At 40.5% G+C, this 23,502-nt stretch overlaps 1 protein-coding gene and 1 long non-coding RNA gene across 2 annotated transcripts in view; one reads left to right on the top strand and one right to left on the bottom strand.

Annotated features, from left to right (window-relative positions):
- LOC133576180 (uncharacterized) overlaps positions 1 to 22,458 on the top strand; it is a 35,479-nt gene extending 13,021 nt beyond the window's left edge. The window contains exon 3 of the long non-coding RNA XR_009811599.1: positions 22,335 to 22,458. This is a non-coding gene — a long non-coding RNA (uncharacterized lncRNA). The remainder of the gene's footprint in view (positions 1 to 22,334) is intronic.
- Positions 12,693 to 22,598, bottom strand: spata45 (spermatogenesis associated 45). The gene is made up of 2 exons (XM_061929208.1): positions 22,350 to 22,598; positions 12,693 to 13,112 (listed from the first exon to the last, which is right to left on the bottom strand). Exons 1-2 carry the CDS (start codon positions 22,588 to 22,590, stop codon positions 13,057 to 13,059), a joined length of 297 nt encoding a protein of 98 aa, XP_061785192.1. The 5' UTR covers positions 22,591 to 22,598; the 3' UTR covers positions 12,693 to 13,056.
- Positions 22,599 to 23,502: the final 904 nt, after the last annotated feature.

Here is a 23,502-nt window from a genome sequence, read left to right as displayed (position 1 = left end):
CATTCCTACGAATGATGACAAAAAGTTAAAGCGTGTATCTGACATTAAAAATTCAATGTTTCTTGGTGGAGTTTGTGAAAGTGATGTGTTAGAAGTGGTCAGAAAGTTTAAGAACAAAAAATCTGTCGATGGTAACAACGTGGATATGTCACTTGTTAAAGAAGTGATGGATTGTGTCCTGAAGCCGTTTACTTACCGGTATATATGTAATAAATCTTTATTAACTGGAACTTTTCCTGACAAAATGAAAATCGCTAAAGTTATTCCGATGTATACAAATAGTGAGAAACATATGGTCTCAAATTATAGACTTGTGTCTCTACCACCTCAATTTACAAATATTCTTGAGAAATTATTTGTAAATAGATTTGATAAGTTAATTGACAAACATGAGCTACTGAATGACCATCAGTACGGGTTCAGGAGTAATCGATCGAAATCCCTAGCAGTATTGGACTTTGTAGAAAACGTAGCTACAGCAATAGAAAAAAAGCAACACACTGTTGGAGTATTTATTGACTTATGTAAAGCTTTTGACACAATCGATCATTCCTTACTTCTGCAAAAATTGGAAAACTATGGCATAAGAGGTGTTTCACAAAAGTGGTTAAGTAGTTATTTAAGTAATAGAATTCAATATGTGGAAATTAATAAGACTAAATCACAGGGGTTCCACAAGGCTCGGTTTTGGGACCTAAGTTATTTATACTTTATTTAAATGATATTTGTTCAGTATCCAATAAATTTAAATTGACTATGTTTGCAGATGATACAAATGTATATTGTTCAGGAGAAGACTTGAAGGAAGTGTTGAGGATAATAGAGGTTGAGTTGCTTCAGCTAAAAAAATGGTTTTGATATTAATAAGTTATCATTAAATGATAAGAAAACTAAAACTATGGTGTTGAGCTGGGTCATTTGTGTTTCTCCCTTTTCGAAATACCCTTTGATAGCTTTGTATTATCTTGATTGTAAATAACATAGTAGTCTGTCGTTAATAATTTTTCCATAACTTTGCCCACATTAAGGTCAGTGCTATTGGCCTCTTCTGGGTCTTTTCCTGGTTTGCATATTGGACTTCCTGGTTTCTTCTTCTTCGCCATCTTCTTTTTCTTATTATTCTTCTCTTCTTTGTGTTTTGGGGCGGTTGGCATCCAGCTCAATAGGGCTTTACTGCCACCGTCTGTATGGGTAGTATGGGTCAGACAGTAGTTCATAATCTAAATCCCCATTTCACAAAAACTTGAAACGAACCAAATAAAATTAAAATAACTAACCTTCCCTTTACCCACACACATCTGCTCTCTATTTTAATCCTCCTCATCTTTAACCCCCAGTACTCCTCAAATCCTGTAATATAACCCTGTGCTCTTTAAAAACAAATAGTGCCTTAACCTGTTTTCTGTCACAAATGTTTAGTATTCCAGCCATTGTTAACTTATTTATACTTATATATGTTAGTCTCTTCAACACACCTTTCTGTCTCTCTCATAATTTACTACATCCAATTATAACATGTTCCACAAACTCCCCCTGTTTGATGTTTACCTATTCCTCTCGTTGTTTTATTTAACATACAGTGCCCATACTCAGGGGCGCCGCTAGGGATTTTGGGCCCCATGAAAATAATCTTTACAGGGCCCCCAACACAGCGGCAACATTTTTTGATGCTATTTTACATACAATTATGGGCCCCCCTCCATCATGGGCCCCTAGAATCCGTCTCCTTTACCCCCCCTTTTCGGCGCCTCTGCCCATACTCATAATCCTGTCAGTATCATTTCTTCTCTCCTTACTGCACTTCCGACCCTTTCAACTTTTACACTCTTCTGTATTTCCCATGAATGTTTTTGACCTTTGCCTTCTCTATCCCACCTATCTTGCCATTCTTTAACACTTTTCCATATTTCACGTTTCACCTCTGCCTTGCACATATTAACTTGCATTTCTATGTGTTCTTTTCTTAGAGCTCTCTTCATCAACTCATCCGCCTTTTTCCCCCCCTCACACTTACATTAGCTGGTACCATAGGTGGATTAATGAACGGGCCTACCGGGCCCAGGCCCAGGGGGCCAGAGGCCCCAAGGGGCCAGGCCAACTTGGCCCCGCGGCCACGACGCATGCAAAACTACTTTTGCAAAAATAATTATCTTAGGCCCCAAGGGGCCAGGCCAACTTGGCCCTGCGGCCATGATCCATAGAGGGTCAGAGGCCCCAAGGGGCCAGGTCAACTTGGCCCCGCGGCCGCGACCCACAGAGGGCCAGAGGCCCCAAGGGGCCAGGCCAACATGGCCCCGCGGCCATGATCCATAGACGGTCAGAGGCCCCAAGGGGCCAGGTCAACTTGGCCCCGCGGCCACGACCCACAGAGGGTCATAGGCCCCAAAGGGCCAGGCCAACTTGGCCCCGCGGCTGCGACCCACAGAAGGCCAGAGGCCCCAAGGGGCCAGGTCAACTTGGCCCCGCGGCCACGATCCATAGAGGGTAAGAGGCCCCAACGGGCCAGGTCAACTTGGCCCCGCGGCCGCGACCCACAGAGGGCCTGAGGCCCCAAGGGGTCAGGCCAACTTAGCCCCGCGGCCACGATCCATAGAGGGCCAGAGGCCCCGAGGGGTCATGCCAACTTGGCCCCGATCCATAGAGGGTCAGAGGCCCCAAGGGGCCAGGCCAACTTGGCCCCGCGGCCACGATCCACAGAGGGCCAGAGGCTCTCAATCATTATTATCAAAGCTAATTCTCAAATTGGATCACACAACCTCACTCACATATTCTTTATCAATTATTAAAGGTTGTTTCTGAATTTTGATCACAGAACTTAATGCAAATATTCTTGATTGATTGGCAAAGCTCATTCTCAAATTTTGATTACACAACCTTACTCTGACAAATTATCATTATCAAAAAGCTCTATCTCGAATTTGGATCACAGAATCTCACTCAAGTATTCTTAGCTGTGCCCCTCCCCCATCGAGTCTTTCATAAACCGGTCTGTTCTTTTAGAATCGCCTCATTTGGTACTTTGAACTCGTGAGTGACTGCTCAAAATTTGGTTTCCTTTCCCTCAGTTCAGACTCAGAGATAATTTGAAATCATTCCACAAGAAGTTTAACGCGCACATACACACGACACACACACACTTGAGTTGAGCATTACTTGGAAATTCTTATATTTTCCATTTTGCTGTTATTATCAGCATCTTCCCATTTTGTCCTTTTCTTTCAAAAAAGTTTACAGTCTGACATTTGTCACTGCTGTCAGTTAATAACTTTTTGGTCTTTGACCCATTTTGTCATTTTCTCGATTCGATCGTCACTGACCACTCTCTCCTGTCTGGCAGACATCGTTGCTGCCATCATAGCCAGCAAGCTGCCTGCAGATAGCAACATTTTGGTGTCCTTTGTGAAAATATTTAGAAAGTAGACAAAAGTACACAAAGTTGTACAACTATTATCTTTATGATCTTTTTTTTTGTTTCTTTGTTTCTCTGTTACTGTGTGTGGCCAATTAAGCGACTTTTGGCCATACCTGGCTGGTGACATTTAGCGACTTTCTGGTTGTTGTTAAAATTAATAATAGCAACAGTTCTCTTCATCTTAATGCAATTTATTGTGTCTGTCTCTCCACATTTTGCCATTAGGTACTTTGAGCTCTTGTTGGTCAGTCACTCTAAGGTACATTGTTGCTGCCATCATAGCTAGCAAGCTGCCAGCAGATAGCGACATTTTGGTGTCCTTTGAGAAATATTAAGAAAGAAGACAAAAGTACAAGACATTGTACGATTCCTATCTTTTTAAAAATTATTTGTTTCACTGTCAGTGTGATTGAGCGACTTTACCGCTAGATTTCGCGTCTTTTGGCCATACCTGGCTAGCGACTGAAAACATCATTTAGCGACTTTTTGGTTGTGAAGATAAGTGGTAAAAGCAGATCTGCCTGTTGGTCTTCCCACATTTTGCCATTTGGTACTTTGCACTCTTGTTGGTCACTCCAAGGCATTTGTCCCTGCCTTCAGCTAGTCACTTGGCTCTTTTGGAATTTATTTCACTGTAATTGGCTCTCTCTTTCTCCTCAGTACAAATCAGTCTGTTCCCTTGCCATTCATCACTGACCACTCCGCTCTCCTGTCTGTCAGACATTGTTGCTGCATGCCGATAGCTTGGGGTCCTTAGTGAAAATATCAGAAGAGAAAAGTACATAATTATCTTAATCATCTTTTTTTATTCACTGTCAGTCCTTCAGTGAGTCCCAGTGTGTTGGCGATTAAGCAACGTTGGCATTCGATTTAGAGACTTTTGGCCATACATGACTGGCAACTCAAAACGTCATCTAGTGACTTTCGCTGTCTGAGTTTAGCATTGATTGGAAATCTGTTATCAGTTCTTATAGAAATCAGCTGATTTCTGCTTTTGACTGTTAATGCTAGATTGCTAGTTTTGAAAATTGCATCACACACACACACACACACACACACACACACACACACACACACACACACACACACACACACACACACACACACACACACACATAGTTGGTTAAGCTGTTGTGATAGGCAAAGAGCCAATGTGCACAGAAAGAAGGGAAATATGGATCATAAACGTCTAAGTGGAGGAGCTAGAAAAAAAATTCAGCAAGAAAAGAAAAAAAAGGAATCAGTTTTACTTGAGAGTGTTCCAAATATCTCCAGCTTCTTCAGTACAAAGACATCTGCTGAAAGCAATTCTATAAATGCTACTGCAAATTCAGCTAAGGTTAGCAATGCACCTGAGCTAGCATGTAGCTCCCAAGATCCTGAGACCACTACAAGTGTACGCACTGAACCAAATGCTTCGGATGCTAATGATTCAACCAACTCAGCAGTAGCCAGTTGCTCGGATGAATGTGAGGTCACTGCACCTCTGGACAGCATAGAAAATGAGTTGAATCTTTCTTCAACACCATCTACAGTGTCAGGGACGGCGTGGCGCAGTGGGAGAATGGCCGTGCGCGACCCGAGGGTCCCTGGTTCAATCCCCACCTAGTACCAACCTCGTCATGTCCGTTGTGTCCTGAGCAAGACACTTCACCCTTGCTCCTGATGGGTGCTGGTTAGCGCCTTGCATGGCAGCTCCCTCCATCAGTGTGTGAATGTGTGTGTGAATGGGTAAATGTGGAAGTAGTGTCAAAGCGCTTTGAGTACCTTGAAGGTAGAAAAGCGCTATACAAGTACAACCCATTTATCATTTATCATTTATAACTCTACCTAGTGATCCCGCTAAATGGGCTGATACCCTCACTGAGTCAATGAAGGAAGTTCTTATTCAAAGAGGTGCAAAATCATTTCACAACCGTCACAGCCATTATCCAGCTTCTGTGAGGAACAGTGGGCTAGGAGGCAAAACCCGATGCCTAAACAATGAACATTTTACTTCACACCTGCCCAATGGACAACGAGTACAAAGAGAGTGGATGATGTACTCTCCCTCTACTGGTAATGTTTACTGCTTTGCATGCAAACTGTTTTCCCCAAAAACGCATTCTTTTGTGACAGGCTATTGTGATTGGAAATACTCAGAAAGATTTGGTGAACATGAGCGAAGTGCTGAGCACATAACCTGCATGCAAGCAGTCTTGAACCGCGCCACAGGTGCCACAGTTGATGCAGACCTGTTCAAACAGTTTCAGGCAGAGAGCAGCTATTGGAGGCAGGTGTTACAAAGAGTTGTTGCAGTCATTAAATTCCTTGCAGAAAGGGGCCTTGCATTTAGGGGTAAAAATGAATCGTTAGGGTCTCCTCTCAATGGGAACTACCTTGGTATTCTGGAGGTCCTGGCTGAATTTGATCCCTTTCTAAAGGATCACATCAGAAAGTTTGGGCAGATGGGTCGAGGTAATACCTCATATCTGTCCTCCACCATTTGTGAGGAATTCATTGAATTGATGGGTGCAAAAACCAAACAGGCTATAGCAGATGAACTGCAAGCAAGCAAATACTACTCTATCATTGTGGATTCAACCCCAGATTTATCTCATGTGGACCAATTGACATTCATATTCCGTTTTGTTAGCAAAGAGGGCAGTGTTGTTGAACGCTTTGTGGGTTTTGAGCCCATTACTAGCCATACAGGTGAAAGTTTGGCTAACTGTGTCATGTCTGTGTTGGAAAATCTAGGGTTAGAGCTGTCAAATTGCAGGGGGCAGGCTTATGATAATGCCAGCAACATGTCAGGGAGGTATAATGGGTTGCAGGCTCACTTAAAGAAAAGCAACCCATTAATACACTTTATTCCATGTGCAGCTCACTCTTTGAATTTGGTGGGAGTCAACAGCATTGACAGATGTGGAAATGAAGTCTCTAAGTATTTTGACTTGATTCAGTCTATTTACAACTTCACAACTGCATCCACACACCGATGGGACAGGGTATTTGGCAATTCCAACATAGATCTCACACTTAAAGCTTTATCCAACACGCGTTGGAGTTGCCGTGCAGAATCTACCAAAGCACTGTGGCAGAACTACAGTAAAATAAGAGCAGCACTACAGGGTATTTCCACTGATGACACAGAGAAACGAGACACACAAACTGAAGCTGACAGTCTAGTGCGGAAGCTGGATTCACTTGAGATGGCCTTCATGGCAGGCTTTTGGGACACTGTTCTGTCCAGATTTCAGGCCACAAGTCTGCAACTTCAAAAAGCAGACATGGACCTTGGTACAGCAGTTAGATTGCTGGAATCTCTGCGCACCTTTGTTCTCTCCCAAAGAGATCTATTTGATCATTTTGAGCAGAAAGCCTTAAACATGTTGGGTGGCACCCCATCTTACAGGGCTGAACGGACGAAGAAACGTAAAAAGTTTGCTGATGAATCAGCATCCCCAGATGTTGTGCTTGAGGGAAGGCAACTGTTTCAAATAGAGACATTTATTGCCTCTATTGATCAACTGAGTTCAAGCCTTAATCACCGTCTGGAGGCCTACAAACATCTGAACAATTTGTTCAGTGTCCTTTTCTCTTTGGATACAGAGTCCAATGCTTCAGTCCTTCACAAGGCCAAGATTCTCACTGAATCATACTCATCTGACTTCAATGAAAGTCTTGGACAGGAGCTTATACAGTTCAAATCTTTTATACAGCTCAACAACACTGATGAGGAGAGGACCCCTTCAGGACTGCTCAAAACAATAATACATTTTGGACTACAGCCTACGTTTCCTAATACATACATTGCGCTACAGATTTTTCTCACTCTACCGGTCAGTAACTGTGAGGGAGAACGCTCATTCTCTCTTTTGTCAAGAGTCAAAAATGAGCTGCGCACAAGAATGACTCAGAAAAGATTAAATGCGTTATCTCTAATGGCAATTGAGAGTGAGCTGACAAGAGAGTTGGACTTCAATGATGTCGTGGATGATTTTGCGAAATTGAAAGCACGAAAGAAACCCCTTGCTTAAAGGTGCACTATGTAAGATTTTTAGGTTGTTATTTCCAGAATTCACCCATTCACTAATGTTAGGCTACCTGTTTTCATGAATACTTACCACCACCATAAAATTCTAAGTATCCATTATGACTGGGAGAATTGCACTTTCGCCATTTCTGGGAACTGTCTGTCACCTGGATTCTGAAGATAGGATTGACTTTAGGCAGAAGCTTGGTGCTTTCTCTGGCAAACTGAACCTCAAGCTTCATTCTCTGCAGCTTTGCATTCTTGTTCAGACTTTCATCGACAAGGAACTTTTCAACTTCCCCACTATCGTGAAGGGGCCACCAAAAGATTTCAGTGTGTCCAGCATGTCTAGTCTCTTCTTCTCCTGTCTTTGAGCCATCTCTTGTTTCTCGTCAGCCCAACTCTCGAATTTTGCCTTCATGAGTTTACTCCAGTTGAGTTCAACCTCTCTTTTTGCTTGTGCTGCTGCCTTGAAACCTCTGAAGCTCCTGGCTCTTCTGTAAATTATTGACCTATTGACTGCGTTCAGTGTGCCCAACTTATTCAGTCTGTAGTCCACCTTGCCACATTGTCTCTCCATCCCAATGTTGTGCACAGGGGTGCCATCAATGTTACTAGCCTGTTCACTGACAGGGTCCATTGGGAAGGTCTCCTCATCCATCCCATAGTCCATCATCTGCCTGGCCAGGACAGTCTTCAGATGGGGCAGCATGAGATCTGTCAGCTGCTTCACTTCATCCAAGTATTCGGCAGCCACGTCTGACACTGAGTTCAGGACATGTCCAGTGCCTGTCCAGCCACTATAGCATTCTTGCTGTCTACATCCAGATCCACCATGAAACTCTGTAGCACTTGCTCCATCTTCATATCGGCCTCCGCCAACCGCATCACTTTATTCATGGCACTGCTGAAGCCCAGTGTAGTGTGGGTGCCACAAAAGATCTGCCCTGCTGGTTTTTCCAAGTTGTTCATCTCTGCCAACAGCTTTGAAAAGCCTTTGTTGTGCTCTGTGCTGTCAGTCATATGTGCATCTACAAGTTTATAAACATCCTCCACATTGACTCCTCTGACCGACGCCAGTATTTCGAACCCCATATCCACTTGCATTTCTATGTCCTCAGTGGTCTCTCGGTGAATGGGTAAGACAGGCAGAGGAAATGGGCTATCTTGACCTGCATGCAGCCCTTGTACCATGAACTGGCCTACACCTTTCTTTGTGGTGCTCTCCGATGCATGTGTTATCATTTTACCTTTCTCCTTCTCCTCCTCAAGCTTTCCCACAAAATAGATACAGACTTTGAGCCTCAATTTGCTGCACAGCTGCCGTTATGCCAAAGTGTTTTCCTAAGATATTATTTTATTTTTAATGATAGAAGGGAGGAAAAGGGGGCAAAAATCATGTCCAATTTAGTTTTTTGGGTGGGGTGGGGGGTTTATTTCATGATAGGTACCAACTTCCAATACATAATATCTCTCAAATGACCCAATGCACCATCACTGAAGTGGGCGTAATCATTTTCCAAAATTTTTATTTTTAGGCCATTTATCCCCTCCCCCTACCTGTGTCTGTGTGAAACCTGTGCTTGTGTGTGTGGTATACCTAATAGTGTGTGTGCAGTATGTGCACTCTTCTGTACAGTACAGTGTGCATGTCTGTTCACAGTATACAGTATTTCTTGCATAGTGCGTGCGTGTGTGTGCGCGTGCACGCGCGGGGTTGAGGGGCCAAGACCATGTCAGGCCCAGGGGGCCAAAATTTCTTAATCCGCCCCTGGCTGGTACCCACAAAAACTAAACCTTTCTCCCCTGATTTGTTATTATTCTGGCTGCAATAATTCAACTAAAATACTGTATATCTTGACAGCTGTTTGGTTTAAAATACATTAAACTTGCGAGAACAAAAGCTGAGTCAGTGCAAATTAACCCTCTATCTTTCTATGTTATCTCCACCCACTTCAATGCCACCATTTCTGCCACCATTTCCACAGTGTACACCCAATTTATCTGACGTCCTTCTATTTACCCCAATTCCTTTTGTTGGCACCGCTACCCCAAACCCAGTCACACCTGTCTCTGGTTGCTTCGCCCCATCTGTTTATTGTAAAATGTTCATACTTAATTATAACGTGCTCATTAAATTCACTTATCACATCTACATTTCTCTTCAACTTTTTAACTCTTGACAAATGCCAATTAACCTCTGGCCTTACCAGCATCCATGGGCCATCACTTGATAAACAACCGTGGGGCTTACCTTCATACCAAATATCTCTTGAGCAGTGTCATTACCTATCTCCCCGAACATACCCCTCTGACTCCCAGCACTCCTGAATCACAGCCTTTGTTGGCCGTGAATCACTATAACCCAGTAAATGTATCCAATTACCGGTATTCATTATTAGATGCTTCCTTCCTGGTGGTGGAGGCGTGGCTGAGAGCGTGGTCAATATGACATAATCATATGATTTGCATAATTGTTGATGATGCATACTGTGTATATATATATATATATATCCATCCATCCATTTCCTACCGCTTATTCCCTTTGGAGTCGCGGGGGGCGCTGGAGCCTATCTCAGCTACAATCGGGCGGAAGGCGGGATACATATATATATATATATATATATATATATATATATATATATATATATATATATATATATATATATATAATGTTAACCGTAAATCAAATACCATACCTAAACATTTAAATTGCTTGGTTTTCATAGACAAACCAAGCAGTCCAGTTGCGATCCATTGAATGCCCTGAGATTGCTTATGATAGCGCTACACGTAATATTTCCAAATTATATTGTGGTAAATAACATTGCAACGGCTTTGATACGATAAAAAAATACCGTGAGTCATTAGATAAGAAGTCCCTTTGTCGTTATAAGGAGAAAAACAACCATAATTGAATGTTAGGATCTTTACCAGATCGACAAGTCTGAGTGGAGCAGAGACCATAACATCTTCCTCTGATGTTTCATACCCGAACTTGGTGAACTGTCAGGTTCAAACACTGATGACAGAAAGACAAAAAGGCAAAAAGACAAAAAGGTAAGGAATCAAACAGTCCCATTGAAGACAAAAGAAGAAGATGCCTCGGGCTTGGTCTTGTCCTGGATCCAGCTTGGGCAGGTTTTCGAGGACAATGGATGACCCCTGCCGTCTCATTTCATCGTCCACAGCGGAATCTTCCAAGCGTTTGGCTTGGTGCAACAAAGACTGCTTCTTGTCTGTTCATTGAGAACTCAGAACGGAAAGTTTTTTGATAATTTAAATACAATTTTTCTGACAAACTACCTAATTTTTTTAACCCAGCCAAATTTACACTTTGAAATACTTTAACAATTATAAGAGTCTAGAAAGCTATGCAGTTTGTTTGTGGATGGTTTTGTGATGTTTGTGTTTATCTGTATAAACCCAGTGGACATTGTGTCGTCAAAGCTAAAGTCATGCACTTTCAGAAATCTTCACGACCTAAGTTTGACAGCTTGGATAATCACGAATAACCCCTGAGGTCATCTCAGCACTTTGTCTGCAAGGCAGTATTTGGAGAATGTTGTTTTCATGTCGCATTCATTTTGTTTTAGGTTAAGGCCACAGTCTGCATCAAAGAAGTGAGTATTGTTTTTAGCAAAACAAATAATATCAAAGTTCTTCGACTCAGCACATGAAGTTAATGCAAAGTGGTGCTGTCATTTATTTAATTTTTTTTTTTTAATTACCTGAAATTATATGATCCGAAAAAACACAAAGCTGTTCATAGCATGCGACATTAGATTGGTTGATTGCAGGAATCCATGCTCGCCTTCGCCGTTCCCTCTTCTGTTCATCCACTTCCCTCTGTCCAACAAGCTTAGGAATGCGATTATAGCTAGTTTTATCTCTACCACTTTGATTGTGGAAGTTGACAATCGCACAAGTCGTCGGCATTCTCAGTATCAAAGGATGAATGATCAACAACTATTAGCGTGTTTACACGCAAAGCCTAAAACCTGAAGCCCTCTATAGTAGTTTCCCCTCCTGCCAAACTTGTTATGCATCTGCAGCGACTTTGACAACTCTGCTTCTCCTAAATGCTTCAGCAATACATAACAACTTTGATCCTTACCCAGAGTGCTTGGTTTTGACCTGCTTATTGCTGTCATTTCATGATATGTTAATGGTTTATCAATCCAATGGTTCATAACCTCCCTCCGGTCTAAAACCCCTATTTTGTCTCTTCTTCTGAGAGGTTTCTGGGCTGTGTATTTTGGTAATGTTTTAGCCATTATCCCTGCCTTATCTTTATTTGTTAACGCTATTTACTAATTAATTTTTAAAATGGGATATTCCCACTTTTTCGTTCTTTTTTTTTGGTTCATGCGGCCAAATTGATATGTGCATTACCACCATCTACTGGACTGGAGTGGGGTGCAGTTGCTATTGCAGAAACAAACAGCTGAACACAAGAGTTCCCACTGAAAAAAAGATATATAAAATCAAGAGTTCACAAAGAAAATGTATAAATAAATAAAACCAAATGTTCCCACAGGTAGAAAACATTACGTAAGTTAAATCAACCTAATATTCATCGGTATGAAGGCAAAAAGAAAACAATTAAAGTAACAATAATTGCCAATTATTTATTTCTTTTAGGTGTTTGATGTAGTTTAGTATGTTTGCTTAATATTTCATATTGTGAATATGCTGTATCATATAGGAATAATTGGCAGTTTTTTTAAATGTTGCTCTATTTGAAAAAAATAGATTGTCGGACGTATGATTCAAATGTGTGTGTGTGTGTGTGTGTGTGTGTGTGTGTGTGTGTGTGTGTGTGTGTGTGTGTGTGTGTGTGTGTGTGCCTGGAGGCAATGAAGAATGGTTTATTTTTTGATGGGGCTAATTAAAATACTTATTTTACATAATAGAGGAACCCCATCATGTTGGTTTCCATTCCTAAGAGATGACAATAAGCATGCACATAAAAATGTGACCTTGTACCACTGGCATCTTTAGTCGTTTAAAATCAGTACTGTTCTTACTTAAAATATCAATAAATTGAACTTTTTAGTTTTTAGCTTGACTCTCTCAACATTCCAACAGAGAATAGACTTCTAATTTTGCATGATATGTTTATTTTGTCAGAGTGTGGTTTTATTGCACTTTTGTGTGAGTGTCACCAACATGCCAGGAAGATAGAAGGTGGTGTTGGGGTGGTAGCGTAATGGTGCAAAGTCATGTAAATATGATGGAAATCCAACTTCTTTGACTCATGTTAGTCAGCTGAGGATCAACGTCAGCTTTCATACCGTCATTTGATGGTGATGTGTTGGACTTCTGAAGTACTACCTTTGTATATGCAATGCTTTCCAGTACGTAAAATGGAAGAAGCCTGTCAAACATGAGATGAACTGATGAATCCTGTGACTTGAGGCATTTGTTGAAACCTACTGTCTCTCCAATTGTCCTTGTTATGAAAAAGTTACACACACACTCCCACACTCAAACGCATACATTGTTTGTAGAGGAATGCAGCCAAGTTGAATGTTGTTGTAGGGATCAACATAGCGGCAGGTGGCGTGTGAAATGAAAACAAACGAACACAAGCTGCGAGCTGAAAACATTTCTGTGTCAAAGTTCAATCGGTGTTCTGATGCTGAGAGTCTGCAGCGGTCCACGACAGCTGGGAATTATCTGGAAGAGACATTTACAGCACGGGATGCTGAACGTTACATAAAGCAGCATTAAATGTGTTGTTGTATCAATTTGCTATGTAGACTATTTATCACTAGAAGAACTCCGCCAAGGCCCAAACCTTGACAAGAGTGTGTGAGCGTGTGTGTGCATGTGTGCGTGTGTTATCAAGCAGATACCTTCTTGCTTAGTGGCATATGAAGAACAGACAGGCAGAAGCATGAAGATTTCCTAAGGAAGATGCTTCCTAGAGGTTAATTTGTGTCTTTATTACAAACCTTTTTTTTCGACTCCATAATTTATGTAAGTACATTTTTTGCGTTTGAATTTTGTGAACTTAAGTTTTTTACATCAAATTATGCTGACAACTTCATTGAATATGTTTGTGAGCAAAATGTGTGTGTTTAGGAATTCAGTGTTTTGGAATTCAGTTCATAAAAATTCAGTGCAAAAAAAATTAGTGCAGAACAACTCGCTGCTTCAGAACGCATAACAATAATGAGATGTCAAGTTTGAAGTCACATGACACGGGTCTTACAAAATAACAAAAAGGTTACCTGGACTACCTGGGCATATTACAACATAATAAACATTTCAATGTGGCTTGCTGGATTTTTCCAAACCATCAAAATGATTCCAATGGTTAGAATCTGCACATTTGAATGACATACGGGTCATTGCATAGGAACTATGTAACAGCAGCTCCATGCAGACCAGGCACGAACAGAGTGGGGTAGAGTGGGTGGGTCTTGTTTACACAGCAACAAGCTTGATACAAGAGTGTCTGTTCTGCAGAAAAGTTATCGTATATCAAAAATGTTTTTTTTACCTTTTGCGTTTATGTTTTGCCGTGTATGTTTCACCTTTGTTGTTCTTGCTCGATTATAAAAGATGTTGATCAAGATGGTGGTCTGGATAGTAAACGATCAACATTCTTATATTGTCAATATTCAGGGTTTTTTGTTCACAGGGCTGTACGCTTAGCTTTTTCCCTAGTAGCACCGGTGCTACTAAATTTAAAAAATTAGTAACACAATAACATTTTTGTTGCACAGAAAAAAATTAGGAGCAATATGAAATGTCTTAAATATATCACAATTTCATTATTAACACTCAAACAAGGTACACATGTGCACTCATACATATACTGTAAAGACAATGCCATCATAAGGCCTACTGTAAAGCTCAATTAAACAAAGAGAACATCCCTAAATTGTGCTAGCAGTGTCGCTAACACGAGTTTAGGGTTGAGCGATGTGGACCAAAACTCATATCCCAATATACAGTAGTTTGGCTCATAAACTAACCCACAAATGGAAATATACGTTGATGTAACTAAATATCTCCACCATGTCTTGCTTTAAAATTTTCGGGACTGATGGAGATCCCAAATACACAAAAACAGGTACCAACTAGTAAGACAAGTAGGTTTTGCATAATAGGATCCCAACTTAAAAGGTGTTTTGAGTTAAGAAAAAAGAAAAAGTCTTGAAAATAATATTTTTAAAAAAAAGTCAAATATAATCTCCAATCTCCTTTAAAAAAACATTTAACTATGCTCAATTCTTCAGCTAACAAAAGCACAAATGTGAAAAAAGTACCCCGGTTTAAGGGGACATTTTTAAATGTCACGAACATGAGAATAATTTACCTTTAACAATGGTGTTTTTATAGGTAAACATCATTACAGGACGTACACACAAAAATGTAGCCATGAATATCGCTAAAATCCATCTAATTTTGTCCACCACCGATGCTGAGATAATTATTTATGCATTCGTTACGCCTTGTGTCGATTACTGTAACGTATTATTTTCGGGTCTCCCTCAGTCTAGCATTAAAAGATTACAGTTGGTACAAAATGCAGCTGATAGACTTTTGAAAAGGACAAGAAAGTTTGATCATATTACGCCTACACTGGCTCACCCGCACTGGCTTCCTGTGCACTTAAGATGCGACCTAAAGGTTTTACTACTTACCTATAAAATACAAAACGGTCTTGCGCCATCTTATCACATCTTATCAGGTGTGAATGAATGATTTGTTTCCACTTCTCTGTGAGCGCTTTGAGTATCTAACAATCGAAAAGCGCGATATAAAATCTAATCCATTATTATTTATTATTATTATTATCTTGCTGATTGTATTGTACCATATGTCCCGGCCAGAAATGTATACTTGCCAACCCTCCCGAATTTTCCAGGAGACTCCCGAATTTCAGTACCTCTCCCGAAAATCTCCCGGGACAACCATTCTACAACCATTCTCCCGAATTTCTCCCGATTTCCAACAAGGCACGCCCCCTCCAGGTCCATGCGGACCTGAGTGAGGACAGCCTTTCGTCACGTCCGCTTTTTCTCCATATAAACAGCGTGACGGCCCAGTCACGTTATAACATCTACGGCTTTTGGAGAGTGCACAACTGCACACACAACTAGAAGGAGACGAAGCAGAAGAACGAAGAAGAGACATTCATGGCGACGACAAGTAAGAAGAAGAAGTACGCTTGCAAGTCATCAGAGAGGGTGTTGAGCATGGTTAGAAAGATAGTGACAGATAATAGAATGAGGATGGACAATTTAACCCTAAACTCACTCCTTTCCTGCAAATTAAATCTCACAGATGCTGCCCATACCTGTGCTCCTTCAAAGGCTGTCCCACTTGCTGCAAAGCATTGCACTTTCAAATACAACAATGAGTAGAGGAGTGTTAGTGTTATGTGTACATAAATGAACAGTGAAATTCAAGTATTTATTTTATTTATATACAGTGTTTATATATATATATATATATATATATATATATATATATATATATATATACAATAAAATATATATATATATATATATATATATATATATATATATATATATATATATATATATATATATATATATATATAGCTAGAATTCACTGACGGGACGGCGTGGCGCAGTGGAAGAATGGCCGTGCGCGACCCGAGGGTCCCTGGTTCAATCCCCACCTAGTACCAACCTCGTCATGTCCGTTGTGTCCTGAGCAAGACACTTCACCCTTGCTCCTGATGGGTGCTGGTTAGCGCCTTGCATGGCAGCTCCCTCCATCAGTGTGTGAATGTGTGTGTGAATGGGTAAATGTGGAAGTAGTGTCAAGCGCTTTGAGTACCTTGAAGGTAGAAAAGCGCTATACAAGTACAACCCATTTATTTAAAGTCAAGTATTTCTTTTATTTGTATATATATATATATATATATATATATATATAAAAAAATATATATGTATGAAATACTTGAATTTCAGTGAATTTTAGCTATAAATATACTCCTCCCCCTTAACCCCGCCCCCGACCCCGCCCACCTCAACAACCCCCCCAATCTCCCGAATTCGGAGGTCTCAAGGTTGGCAAGTATGCAGAAATGTGCGTTCCAAGAACTCCGGCTTATTAGTGACTCCAAGAGCCCCCAAAAAAGTATGCGAGCGTTTTCTATTTGGGCTCCAGTACTCTGGAATGCCCTTCTGATAACAGTTAGAGATGCTACCTCATCTTAAAAGTCATTTATACGCCCTCACCTTTAAATAGGCCCCTTTTAGACCAGTTGATCTGCTGTCTCTCTTTTTTGCTTTGCGCCCCTCTCCTGCATGAAGAGGTTACTAGGGGGCCACAGATCAGTTTCCACGGAAGAGGCACTAGCTGTTCCAAGTCGGGTGCCGGGATGGAGCACTGCTCTATACATCAGTTGGTGACGTCTCTGCACTGCTATCTACATACAAGAGGATTCGCTGCTAGCCTCACTATGAACTGGACTCTCACGTTATTAACTGTATCCACTCTGCATCCATTGCACCGGTCACCTAAGGGGGGGTCCCCACATGTGCGGTCCCTTCCAAGGTTTCTCATTGTTCTTATTGGGTTGAGTTTTTTTCTTGCCCTGATGTGGGATATGATTTTGATTTTTGATTTTTTATTAAGGATCCCCATTAGCTGGTTGCCACAACAACCCACCAGTCTTCCTGGGGTCCACAAACTCAATACAAATACAAGTAAAAGCATATAATTATAACTACACAATACAGAAAAAAATAAAAGCATCAATAAGAAAACCAGCAAACAATTTACAGTCACAGAATAACAATTACCATATAAATATAACTACACAATACAAAACCAAACAAAATCATCAACAAGCAAACTAATTTAAAGACTCAGATAAAATATTACTTTCTTTTTAAAAATCTGTTTACTTTCAATGCCGGTGAGAATTTGAGGCAGGTTATTCCAGAGCTATACAGATCTATAAATAAAAGAGTTCCGCAAAGCATTCTTCTTGGGACGAGGGAGTACAAAATGCCCCTCACTAGACGCCCTGGTATTATGATTTTGTATAGTGCTTCTGTGAACTATTTGGGCCATGAGAAAAGCAGAAGTTTTACTACCGGTTACTGATTTGAACAATATTAGAGTATTAGCTGACAACCTGTTCTGCACTGTTAGCCAGGAAAGAGAAGCATGCACTTGGTTAACATTGGTTCTTAGTGAACAACCAAGACCCAGCCTTGCTGCCCTATTCTGGACAATCTGGAGCTTACTGATCTCACCACTTGCAGCAGATGCCCAGACTGTAGAACAATAGTCCAGATGACACAAGACTAAACTCTTAACAATCTAGGTGGATCAACAAAAGCAGCACATTTCCTGGAAATACCAACAGCCCTTCCCATCTTTGTAATTATATCACTGATATGATTTGACCAGGATAGAGTGCAGTCCAGCATCACTCCAAGGAGTTTGGCACTTCTGACTGTTGAACTGATGAAATACCTAGCCTCAGATCCAACTTTGGGTCAAAAGATAACCCTTGCCTAGTCCCCAATACAATAATTTTTGTTTTTGAGATGGTAATGACAAGTCTGTTACATACTGTCCAGTTATGCACAGCTTTTAGTTCCTCACTCAATACTACATTAAGTACACTGCATGATGGTGCAGCATCATATAAGGTTGCATCATCAGCATAAAGAACCAATTTGGCACGCCCGGTAGCCCAAGGTAAATCATTGGTGAATATAGAAAAAAGTAAAGGTCCCAGGCAACTTCCCTGAGGAACACCACAATCCAAACTTCTGCTATTAGACACGTTGCCATTAAGATGCACCTGTTGTGATCTTGAGGACAAATAACTCTGTATCCACATTAAAGCCGAAGTATTAAAACCATAACATTTATGTTTCTCAATTAAAAGAGAATGGTCAATCACATCAAATGCAGCACTAAAATCTAACAGCACAGCTCCAACCAACATAGAATTATCTATAGCATTAAGCCAATCGTCAGTCATTTGTATAAGAGCAGTGGACGTCGAGTGGCCCGTTGTATATGCATGAGAATCAGTTGCTAGCCCATTTGATTGAAAGTAAGCTTGAATTTCTGCATTCACACATTTCTCCAGTATTTTACATGAACCAGGTAGGATGCTTATTGGTCTAGAATTGCCCTCATTGAAAGCCAATTTGGTATCCTTATGTAGAGGATTAACCTTTGCCACCTTCCATATCTTTGGACACAGGCCCACTTGTAAACATCTATTAAAAATATGGCAAACAGGCACTGATATAATACCAGCAGACAATTTCAGTAACTTACTATACAGGTTGTCTATACCAGCTACTTTGCTGTCCGGAAGAGACTGTAGTAACCTCTCAACCTCACTGACTTCAACCTGATGACAATTGAATTCACACCCCTTATTATCCATTATAATATTCCTAATGAGGTCAGCTGATTTGTTGTTATTGGATATATGCATACCATGTCTTAATTCCTTGTCAACATAATAGCTATTAAAATGATTTACAATGTCACATGGCTTAGTGAGTACCAACCCATTTGATTCTACAAAAGGTGTACAGACATTGTTCTTCCTACCCATGATTTCATTCAAAACATTCCATTAGTTTTTGCTATCAAATCTCACATCATATAACCTCTGTTTGTAATATTCCCTTTTTTCAGTGTGTTTAACTTTGTGACCTGGTTTCTTAAGGAACAGTACTCATGCCTGTCATCAATTAAACCTGAGTGTACTGAGCCTTTTTTAGCCATGTCTCTTTCTGTCATTAAACTCTTAAGTCCATTATCAATCCATGGGGCAGACTTAGTTTTGACTGAAAACTTTTTCATAGGGGCATGCTTGTCCACAACACTCATGTACATTAACATACATAAATCCAGTGCAGCGTCAGGGTCTTCCTCACTGCACACCTCGTTCCAATTTAAATAGGATATTTCATCATTAAAACATTCTTCATCAAATCTCTTATAAGACCTTGTAAAAAATAATTTTCGCTATAGGTTTAGGAACCCTTCTCTTTCTAGTGACTGCTATTATATTGTGGTCAGTAAAACCTACAGGAACCAAGACTGCTTTGGAGCATTGGTCAGGAACATTTGTATAAATATGATCAATGCATGTAGCTAAAATAATACCATCACTACTTACACCTATTCTCGTGGGAGGGGCAACAATTTGGGACAGACTGCAAGCATTTAAAATGGATAGTAACTTATTTTTGTTTGTACACCCCTGTCCCAGCCAGTCAACATTCATGTCACCCAGTAAATAGATTTCTCTATTCTCATCTGATATCCTATCAAACATCTCACATAACTCCTTCAGATACAGAGCATCAGCACTTGGAGGCCTATAGAAACAGCATACTATAATTGGTTTCAAATAAGGCAGATGGACCTGCACACAAATAGCTTCAATGCTCTCCCTCATCAAATCATTACGCACTTTGATAGATAAATGATTCTGATCATAAATAGCCACCCCACCCCCAAACCTGTTCCTATCTTTCCTAAAAATTGAAAACCCCTCAATGGCTACAACTGAATCAGAAAAGGAATCATCAAGGTGGGTCTCAGAAATGGCAAAGATATTAATACAATTATCTCTGATAATACACTCTACTTCCTGATACTTATTACGCAGGCTGCATACATTCATGTGAGCTAACACCAGGCCCCTATGAAGGCCCAGCTTAATGCAGGACATAACAGTACTGGAAGTAGTCATTACACAGGGCAAACCAAGATGCTAAAAACACCCACGAATGCCCATTCTAAAAAAGCCGCTAAAAACACCCACGAATGCCCATTCTAAAAAAGCCGCTAAAAACACCCACGAATGCCCATTCTAAAAAAGCCAGGGGGTAATCTTTGGGTCCAGATACAGCTGTCCATTTATATGTACAGCCTATCGACTGTTAGTGCCACTCTCTTGTTCTGGGCCCGGTTCTCTCTCATGATCGGTGACAGTTTCTTTCTCCTACCATTGATCTCTGCCAGAAAGTGGTCATTTAACCAGAGAGAGGTCCCTTTCAGCTCCTTTCCTCTGCTTTTCACCAACTCTTTGTGCTTAAAATGCTCAAAACGAGCTATTATGGGACGGACTTCATTGTCCACAGGTCTGCCCATTCTGTGCACTCTGGAGAATGTTATGTCTCTTACCACCTCCGGGGAGAGTTTGAGCTTGTCCGACATGAACTCTCTGACATGAATGATCTGAGCTGAGGGTGTCGTTGTGTCTTGTGCAGCCCTTTGAGACATTTGTGATTAAGGGCTATATAAGTAAACTTTGATTAATTGATTAATAATTATTTTACTAGGAAAAGTAATTTACGCGTTACTTTAAATTTTAAAAACTTCAAATATTTAGCATAATGCAGTTAAGATACGTCTCATATAAGAGCAGTGTGTGCGTCGGTGTGTGTGCCTTTATAAAGACTGTGCCTGTTGCCGAGTGACGTGTGACGTCAGAGAGTCCACGCAGATTGTGTTATAGATTTAATGTGCTTGCATGGCTGTATGTTCTTGACAACAAACACGGTACATTTTATGGATGGCAAGTTTGTCACTTCGATCATTGATTTGTTGTTCAATATTACCTCCGACCCTCGTAGTTACTAGCGCGCAGTAAAGTTTGTGTCAAGTTTTAAGGTGGTGAAAGAAACGTTGTCTTTTACTGACCAGTTCCTCCAACTAAGACCTTGTTTCTTCCGTGTTTAAAGACTAGTGTGTGAGCTGGGGGTTGCAGCCCCACTCCCTTCTGTGCATTGCACAGGAAGGAGGGGCACACAATTTTCAGCACGCACAGAGTGATCAGTGACACTTCCACTTCAATCATTTGTCCATTTGGTTATGGTTATGGTTATGGTTTAAGTTTATGTCAAACATGCTATACAGATGGCCGAAAATGTTACTCTAGTTTGATCAAATTTGGATGGATTTATTTTAGGAGCAAAATGCTAATGAAAGGGTTAAAATCTTTATTTGCACATGTGTTACTTTTTTTTTTTCAATACTCGCACAACCTATTTAGTCGCAAATGCGAATTAAATGCTCGCACCGTACAGCCCTGCTTCATATTTAATATTGTAAATCCCAAATTCTGTATTTTCATGTACATTCTGAGCATCTCATTCAGTAAAAAAAATGTATTACATTTTTGAGATGGTCTGCTATAATGTTTTTAGTATCAGTCATTATTGTGTGAGGGTTCGTACCATCGTGTTATCAGCTTATATCCTTTTTTGAAAAATCTTGGTATTTTTTCACTAATGTACAGAAACCTCCATTGTTAAAAGAAAGATTAAATGGCCTGGCCACATGTAGTCTTTGTAATATCCATGTAACGCAACTTCTTACTTGACACCTCATTGGTTGGTTCTGAAACAGGATCGATTGCTTCAGTCTTAATTTACCGGAAGTGGGTCTTTCGTTTTGAAGCATTACATTTTTCTGCACTGAAATTTTCAGCACTGAATGTGTAAACACAAAATTTTTATACACTGAAATTTAATGAACTGAATTTTTAAACATGCATTTTGCTAACAATTTTTTTTTCACTGTAATTGCGAGCATAATTTGATGTAAACAAAAATCAATTCACACAATTCAAATGCAAAAAATTCAGTTCAGTTACATAAATTAGGTGTAAAAATAATGTATAAAGACACAAATTAACCTTCATACATCCGCTTCGTTTATTCAGATCCTCACCAAATATAAATGGCTTCCTACCTCAATGCAGAACCCTTTAATCAAGTGTCTCTTGTATTTGATGTGCAGTCCTGCTAACTGTTGTGGTAGAAGCTAGTGCACAGTAATGTATGTGTATCGTAGCAAGAATAGAGATATTCTATAACTTCTCACTGCATTTACCCGGTGTTTTATGTGTTTCAGGAAGGTAGCACTTACAGCTTTCTTCAAAATGACGCCTCTGAGGGAGGTTAGTGGGAGGTGGCCATCCCCTGCTCGCCGTCCCCTGTCGCGGCCCGCCGGTCATGGCGGAGAGGAGAACCGAGCTGGACCGCAGGTGTGCCCGGTAATGTTTCCTCTCTGATCTTTCCCAGGAACGCAGGGCTCCTGACTCCACCTGACACCAGGTCTCCCGCTGCATGTTGACATCCAGGAGCGGCTCTGCTTTGGATCCAGGCATGTTTCCTTTAGTCTTCTTGTTTGTTTGGTCAGCTTCACTTGCTGTTGGCCAAGATGATAGGTGATGCTAGGGTTGCCGTAGCAACATGAAATCTGAGTCGATGGCCTACTGTGCACCCTAAAGATCTTTAGAATTAGAAAGGATGACTCACTCTGTTTACAGAAAGAAAGCTTTTATCACTTTAAAGACACAAAAATATTTACTTTACGTCTCATATAGTTTAATTAATTTTACTGTCTTGTGGTCAGCCAGGTTGGGGTGGGGTTGAGACTTCAGAAGCCATTCTTACTCTGTCCACATTTCTTTGGACTCACCAAACAATTAATAAACTTTCTAGGACATGTGGGTCCTGTCTGCTACATTAGGATTAGGATTAGCGCAGCTAATGATGGCAGCATATGGACAAGCTACTTTGCTTCCACTTGTGTAGTCAATACAGCATGTACATCTACTACTTTCTGCACTGACATTTCACTTCTCTACTACTGCTACTAGTACTACTACCGGACAGGAGAGAAAGTACACTGCACTGTGCTTTTTAACCATTCTCCATATTTATTACATATTTACACTTAAAATAATGTGTTTGGTTACATTTTGTCATTCTAGTTGGTTCCGGTCCTGTGAGAAAAGAAAGAAAGTTGGAAAAATAAAATATCTTTCAGGAGTCTTTTTTATTTATTTACAAACTATAAAATATACTCCAAACCCTTTTATACACCCCAAAGTAACCCTCTCCCTCCCACATAGTCACCTAGCTAAATATCTCACCTTCTACAAAGGCTTGGATGCTTGTCTTGAGTTAAAATTAGCAATGACAGTGATAGCACAATAACACTGCATAAGTAGTCAATATTAGCAATCAAAATACTGGTTATATACTGTAGGAGCAGCATGATCAGCACATGAATA

Source organism: Nerophis lumbriciformis, linkage group LG34 (genome assembly GCF_033978685.3).
Source record: "Nerophis lumbriciformis linkage group LG34, RoL_Nlum_v2.1, whole genome shotgun sequence".
Classification (NCBI taxonomy): Eukaryota; Metazoa; Chordata; class Actinopteri; order Syngnathiformes; family Syngnathidae; genus Nerophis; species Nerophis lumbriciformis.
This window is presented reverse-complemented; position numbering and strand designations above follow the sequence as displayed.

Bases quoted from the DNA above. Each gene is read 5' to 3' on its own strand.
- spata45 (XM_061929208.1), bottom strand. From the start codon at position 22,590: ATGCCTGGATCCAAAGCAGAGCCGCTCCTGGATGTCAACATGCAGCGG. The intron at 13,113-22,349 runs GTAAGTGCTACC...TGTCTCTTCCAG, and splicing joins GCGTCATTTTGAAGAAAGCT to ATAATTCCCAGCTGTCGTGG.